This window comes from Haliaeetus albicilla, chromosome 1 (assembly GCF_947461875.1).
Source record: "Haliaeetus albicilla chromosome 1, bHalAlb1.1, whole genome shotgun sequence".
In the NCBI taxonomy this organism is placed as follows: Eukaryota; Metazoa; Chordata; class Aves; order Accipitriformes; family Accipitridae; genus Haliaeetus; species Haliaeetus albicilla.
The window spans coordinates 33,943,040-33,950,615 of record NC_091483.1 but is presented as its reverse complement, the minus strand read 5'-3'; the positions used below and the strand labels follow the sequence as shown (position 1 = coordinate 33,950,615).

At 42.3% G+C, this 7,576-nt stretch overlaps 1 protein-coding gene across 1 annotated transcript in view; it reads left to right on the top strand.

The window, feature by feature from the left end:
• The first annotated feature begins 3,306 nt into the window (after positions 1-3,306).
• Positions 3,307-7,576, top strand: part of MMRN1 (multimerin 1) — a 47,384-nt gene continuing 43,114 nt past the window's right edge. The window contains exon 1 of the mRNA XM_069784627.1: positions 3,307-3,978. Within this exon, the coding sequence (XP_069640728.1) occupies positions 3,452-3,978 (527 nt within the window). The 5' untranslated portion in view covers positions 3,307-3,451. The remainder of the gene's footprint in view (positions 3,979-7,576) is intronic.

Here is a 7,576-nt window from a genome sequence, read left to right as displayed (position 1 = left end):
AGATCATCCAATTATTAATCCTAACATGCCATCAGGCAAAGGTCCAAATATTGCAGTCCCCAAGAGGTCGGCTGCTGTTGTCAAATCCAGCCTGGCACTCCCTGTAGTTGCAGGCTGGAGGTCATAGATGGTTCTTGCAGTCTGCCTGTTTGTGTAGCAGTCCCATCAGTTAGTGGTGCCTGCACCGAATTCCAGACCCTGTTGGTTTGCGGGGCACCGGGTCTCACGCCCCTCCTGTAGTTTCCCTGTAAGATATTACCTTCTTTGTCAAATTTTGATTTGTGTTGATTTGCCCAATGATATCTTTTACTACAATGAGGGCAGAAGTGATTTACAGGTTTATCATGTTTGGATTTCTGTCATTTAGGACATTGCTTAGCCATATGTCCCAATTTTCCACACTCAAAGCATTTCACAGTAATTTGATTAACATTTAGTTGCTGTGACAGTGCAGCAGCTAACATGTTAACTCTATAAGTGTTTGTCCCTACATTTTGACATATCTTAATATATTGCTCAATGTCAGTAGCTCTTCCTCTAACTGATTTCAGTGCAGCCTGACAGTCTGTATTTGCATTCTCATAAGCCAATTGAAATAATAATAGTTTTGCAGCTTCTGGATTTTCTACCTGCTGTGTTATTGCAACTTGAAGGCGATCAATAAAAGATATGTACAGTTCCTGAGAGCCCCGTCGTATAGAGGCAAACGAAGTGATACCTTGCCCAGTTTCGGGTATGCGTCATAAAGCCATGATCGCAATACGAGCAGCTTGATCGAAGACTTGCTTTGGCAAAGCTTCTTGTGCCTGAGGTATAATGTAAGGGCCTGTTCCTCGTAACATATTTTGATCTATAGCTATCCCTGATGACAAGTTGTCCATAATTTGTTCCACTGACAAATCATTGTATTCTAATTGCCATACAGAATACTGAGCAGAAGTCAACACACTTGTCCTAAGTAATTTCCAGTCCCAAGGAGTCATAGTATAAGTGCCTCCAATTGCTTCCACTAGTCCCACTGTAAATGAACTGTGTAACCCATTTTCACGAATTGATTTCTGTAATTCTTTTATCATTTCATAAGGTAAACCATCATGCTGTGGTGGATTATGAGGTTTGCATACAACAGGAAAAGTAAACATGGTATCTCCTTGCTGTAGAGCTTTTTCTCGACAGCGTTGCATCAAGCTATGTGTATTTTTTCCCAAATCATTAAGTGAATCGTCACATTTAGCATCGAACTCTGTTAAAGGCGGAGCTGAAGGCACTACAGTTTTTTCTCCGCACTGCTGTAAAGCAGGAGCTGCAGGATTAGACAGAGGCACAGAGTTAGAGGGATTAGCAGGAGAAGGCGATACAGGCAGTGCAGCAAAGCCAGGTTCCGTTTTAAGTTCTGCAGACCCTGGAGAGGGAGTACCAGGCGATTGGGGCGGGGGGGTGGGGGACGGCGGCGACGCGGCGGCGGCCGCGGCGGAGGCCGCGGGAGGCAGCGGCGGTGAAGGTGCGGCGGCCGCGGCAGGCGGCGGCGGCGGCGAAGGGGCTGCGAAAGCGGCGGGAGGCAGCGGCGGGGCGGTGGGGAGGGTCGGCGAGCCCGTGCTGCCCGCCCGCTGCCTGCCTGCCTGCCTGCTGGCGGGGTGTGTGCGGTAACGGTGTTAGTGCAGGCGGCGGTAGAGGTAACGAGGGATATAAATCCGGCTCTTATTTCTGAGTCCACCCTGCCTGATGCAAAAGAATTATTATCGGAATCAGAACTCTGCTCTTTAGCGGCCTGCTTACAAACTGTCTCCTCAAAAGCAGTATCAGGTTGTATTGATATGATTTTTCTCTGCTGGCTGTAAATGCACCAGCGCAGTATAAATAAATTTCCATGTCACAATTAAATTTTCTGATACACCGAATGCCAAAGTTTTCTGCGTTTGTAAATGCTCCCCGACTCTTTCCCAAACCTTGCTATCAAACGTTCCCTCTGTGGGAAACCAGTTACAATTATCTTTTACCCATATTAAAAGCGAGGCAATTTGTCCCTCCGTTTATTTTATACTCAGAGGCCCGTAAAATCTGCTGCAAAACGTTTAAGTAGAGCTTATGCTCCTGAGAAACTGATTGCCCCATGCTGCCGCAATCTCACAACTCACCCGTTCCACAGGGGTTGCTGTTACCTATTTTCTCGGAGTCATGGCCACTTCTTCAAAACTCTTCCCATTAGATTGCATGGTCTCCGCAGTGAAGGGGAATCACCTCTTTTCTTCTTCTCTTGATCACGTTGTTTTCTTCTCTTAATCACGTCGCCTTCTTCTCTTGATCATGTCGGGCTCACCATCTGTGGCGACTGAATTAAGTGCTCAAGCTATCGGTACAAGATTCCCTTTATTTCACAAAAGAATCCAACTTACATATGTTTCAACAAAGATCTAGAAAGCACTAACGGCACACAGCCAATACGACTAACACAGGAGCGCATGTCTGGCTCAGCTGGGATGTTTGCCAGTCCTCAGAACAGTTAAAGATAAAAACATTCCATACACATACTCATGACTGTCTTCAGCCACATCTTCCCAGGCCTATACAAGGCCATCCTCCAACCTGTCCTTGTAAAACTAGTTCTTCAAGGCTTGGCAAACATACAGCACAACAAATTCTGACGGTCACTCTTGAAAACAAATGCCAGGTGTTCTGAGCTGCTCCCACACACATAGGTGTTTCTCATACCCTAGAGAATCTGAAATGACACCAGACACCTATGGGCAATGCTACAGAAATAGTTCATATGCATCGTTATATGAACTATAGAAACAGAATGCGACATAAATGGCCAATGACCTATAGGTAAATGATTATGTTTGAAGGCTTGTACAATGATGAATACAGTGTGAACATCTTCCTTATCATCTCCACACTTTTGGCAGCAGTGTGCTTAAACATTCAAACAAAAGGAGAAGACACAGCAAACTTTCAGCTTTATGTAGCACACCAGTTTTGCCAACTCTTTTTTCAATAACAAGGTCACAAGTACGAACCATCAAAAGTGCACGTGATAAGTCACTTCTGTCCTCTGTACACGTACATGTGAAAGGAAAATTACCTCATAATTTCAGTTTTTATCTCTCAGGATTACTTCACAGTACACATTTTTCCTCATTTCTATTGTGCCATTAATCTTTATCCTATGCCTTCTGCAGAAACTTCTTTTTTCCTCCCACAAAGGCTGCCAGGCTCCCGCTCTCCAAGGGGTCACAGGTTGCAGAGGAATCCACAGAAACAGGAAACCAGGCTTCCTCAGTCAGATTTGAAACACCAAAACCTGTTTCCTTTCTATAGAAATAAAGCCTGTCAGGGCATCCTCTGGGTAGGCTCACTGTATGTGCAGCAGCTCAGGAGGAGGGAGAGGCTACAGGATTTCTTGCTTGGGAAATAAATGTGAGATAACTTGTAGCATTTACAAGCCAGCAGAATGAAGGACATCATCTTCTTGCTGCTCCTATTGCACTTACAGAGGGGCAGCATTGGATTTAACACACCAGGAAAGCTCTGGACCACAGCCCAGGGTGGTGAAAGCCAGACAAGACACTCAGACTTGACTCCATCTCCATCCACAATTGTGGGGTCACCCCATTCTGAGATCCAAGCTGCCAAAGTGAGTGCCTCACAGGCACCTCCTTTTGCATCTTCAGGCAAGACTCTGGGAATGAAAGCCGTGAAGAAAACCTCCAATCCTACAACCTTTAACCCTGCAAGCCAGTCAAATGGACACAGTGATGGTGACTCTGAGAAAAATAACACAGCAAGCTCATCTAGCAGCAAAGGGACATCTCTACAGAGCAATGCTAGAGAGGTCCCTCTCCAGCAAGAGGTCACTACAAGCCAGGATACAGCTACAGGGAACAGATCTCTCAAGCAGTCATTGCCCAGCACTGGTATCACCAGCACCCAGAAGGATGGCAACTCCAAAACATCAGGCTTGGAAACTACCAGGGGAAAGTAAGGAAAGTTACATATTTTTTCTTGTCTCCTATGTACTGCTTAGGAATGGTTATTTTCCTGTTCCCAGTGAAATAATTGGCAAAAGTCCTGGTAATTTCAGTAAAATTGTTTTCTGGGCTTAAAGAAAACCATCTAAAACAAGCAAGGGACCAAACCTGCAGTATTTACTCCATCAAAACCATGCATTTGTAACAGAGTAAATGCTGCAATATCTTATTCCTTAGGGTAGTTATCTCAAAACCATCAGGAAAGTCATTATCATATATGGGTAGGAAAGGACTAGAACAGATGCCTCCCTGTTTTCTGCACAGTAAACTTTTGTTGATTTTTTTCTTTATTTTCTTGTGGGTAAAAGAAATTTCAAATGCACTTTTTCATTTGGAATCTATTAAAAAATGATTGTGTTTGTAGGCTTCTCCACTAAATTGAAAATACAAGCAAATAACTGTACTTCGTACATGCATTGATGTCTGACAATTTGAAACACCTTATTCTGTGATTAGAGCTTAGGAAAATTGGCATTTGCAGGTGAATGTGCATTCAGAACTGTATAATTTAATACATAATAGCTATACTTAACATAGTATATCAAATTGTACTGTCTAGCTTTATAGCTCTGGAACACTCAATTACATTCTTTGTTCCCCAATGTCTTCAGTTCTCCATGGGGATGTTAATACTGACTTTGGAGATGCTGCAAGGTTCACTTAATTGCTGATATATATTCAGATACTGGTAGAAAATGGAAGACACAAAGGATTGGTTGTTTTCCATAGTATTTATGGAGAGTGGGCTTTGAGAGTGTAGATTTCTTCTTTTGATAGTACTTGCCCAAATGTTAGCATCCAAAAGCAGGAAAAACTCTTTCACTTAAATTCACACAAAAGAGACTAAATCACCACTTAGAAATATTCCTACAATTATCTTGCTATGTGTGGCTGAGAACTAATGTTCCTTCAACTCAAAGAGAAGAGTCCCATTGACCTGAGCATGTTTTGGATCATGCATAAATGAAATAATGCACCAAGACCCAAAGGAAAGGAGGTCTTTGCCTCTGCTTGGAAGAGATACCCCATTAAGGAGCTGTGTTTCCCAGATAGCTTTGCTAGCATACTCCTTCAGTTGTGAATGTCATCTGTTACAACACCTTACCACAGTGTTTGCCAGAGTCTCTGAGTTAACCCTAGTTAAATGGATTCTCTTTACACGTGAGAGCTGATAACTGCATCTCCATTAAAACAGGTCTTAACATATGCTAACCTTAGAGTCTTTAGCTTTCTCAGCTTTTTTCAAGAATAATATTCCAGTGAAATTAATCTTCAGAAAAATTCTGTGAATTGGCAGGTATCATTTCTACCTCTTACATATGATGTAAATATAGGAAGCAAAAAATTAGTCTCTGGTGAACAACATCTCATATTTTATTTGTCATAATGGGATGTGGTTGCAACTGCAGAGAGGCAAAATAAGCAAATCTTGTATTGACTAGCACCTTATTTCATGAGTGGTTGAGGAGCAACCTGCTGTGCAACATACATAAAGGTCTTTTTTTTTTTTGAGTCCATTGAGCAAGTTAGTGATAAATCTAGGATTCCATATCAAAGTTACAGGAATGTGTAACAGCATGAAACCCCAGCATAAAACAGCATGTTGAATCCCCACTCTCTTTCTCAAACTGCTGTGTTACATAGCCTGTCTCTAGCAAATGTCTACAGTTCTAGGTGTGGCTTGATCCTTTTCACATTAATATTCCTGTGTTATAAGCCTTGTCTTTCTACTACATACAAGTGCTTTTACAATCAGCTAAAGTGTTTTCAGCTTTTCTTCCAGTGTTGCCGCTGACCTGGACTGTGACTTAAGTAAGTCGCGTCACTATTCTTTCTCCCTTTCCCTGTGAATTAGACCTGGATGAATAATAAAGACACTTGTGACTCATTTTTTTTTGCTAAAGTCATGAAAAAATGCCAAGTCTAGTGTGCTCAATGTTACCGATCACTGCTGTGAAACACCTGGAAAGCTACTGCTGAGAAACTATACATAAGAATGCAAGCATTTTTATTTATTATGTACAGGTGTTATCCATTTCTAGCATATGTTTTCTTTTTTAAAAAAAAATTTGCATCTTTATTGCAAATAAAGTGAAAGAGATGCTGTAAAACTTCCAATAAAGACATACAGCTTTCTTCAAGGTTTACTCATTTAATGCTTGAGCACAGCATGAATGACTCTGTAGCAGATTTCATGGTTGTAAAGTGTATTACCTCTGAGGAAATTCGGAAGCACGGTTTGCTTTTTGAATTTACTTTGAAGTAAAACAACTCTTTGGTTGTAGTCTGTATTCCAACTTGAATTTCTGAGTGACCTTGTAGGAACTGCATGACTCTGTAATCCTTTATGGCAACCCATTGTGTTAACATATGTGCAGAGCTGCTGATGTTAAGAGGCTCCATATAGAAGGAACAATAGAGAGAGGTCAGGGAGAGACAAGAGGAAGGAAAGCAAAACAAGAATGAGCATTTGTTTTTTAATATAGTTAAAATTTTTAAAATAACAATACATATACTTTGTTGGAGAGTCTCCAGGACTCTCAGATTACCCACAAGGTACAATATGTGCCCATTGTACAAGCTTAATTCCCAAATACCCCTTTCTGAAGGAGGTCGTGTGCCTTACTGGCTTAATTACAAAGATAATTCCCTCACTATCTCTACCCTAGATTACCTGAGGACAATATTATGTACACATATCACATGCATACTGGAACTAGATTAGAAAAAAGTTCCTGTTCATGCTATTTCTGCAAAATTCCTGTTAAAATGTCAGAAGAGCATGATTTGGAAATATTTCATGGATTTTCAAAGTCTGAACTTGAAGAATATTTCTGACAACCACCAAGTGTGGCAGGCAGGACACACCCAGGTATGGCAGCTAGCATCACCTCAGCCCAAATCGCCAGGCGCAGCCATGGTGATGCTGCAGTGCCACGATCAAGCTGGGAAGGCAAATCAGTGAGTCAGGATCAGGGCTGGTGATGGTGGCCAGGGTAAGACAGAGCCCAGTGATCACTGGGCAGGTCCACAGGGATGGAGCAAGGCCAAAGTTAGGCCAGGATGTCAGCTTGCAGGTGCAATGTAGCCCTGGGGTGACCTTTAGTGGGGGTCCTGAGCCCACAGGCAGGGTGTATGAATGGAGACCCTAGGTCAGGCTGGTCAGGGTGAATAAAACCCACAAGTGCCATCAGGGTCCTGACAAGCTTCCGTTTCATTTTATTGAAAGAAATGCACTATTAGAACTGTCAGAATAAATTAGTTCTTTTTTTCCTACTGAAACAGAACCATATGTCCCAAAGACCATGACTTTATTTTAAAAACTTGTCTCAGGTTGGCTTTTCAGGTTCCAGCAGAACTTCTTGGGGCAGAGACATATTGCAACAGGCAGTCACCTGATGAGGAGCACAGTCAGTAGGGCTAAAGGCTCCAGATTCAAGATTCTGCTGTTAATAAGGCAAAGCTTGGCTTTGAGCCCCTCTATTTCACATCCCGATGTGGTATTTTAAGTGCTAAATATTGGGCATATCCTTATCTTTAAAACCACT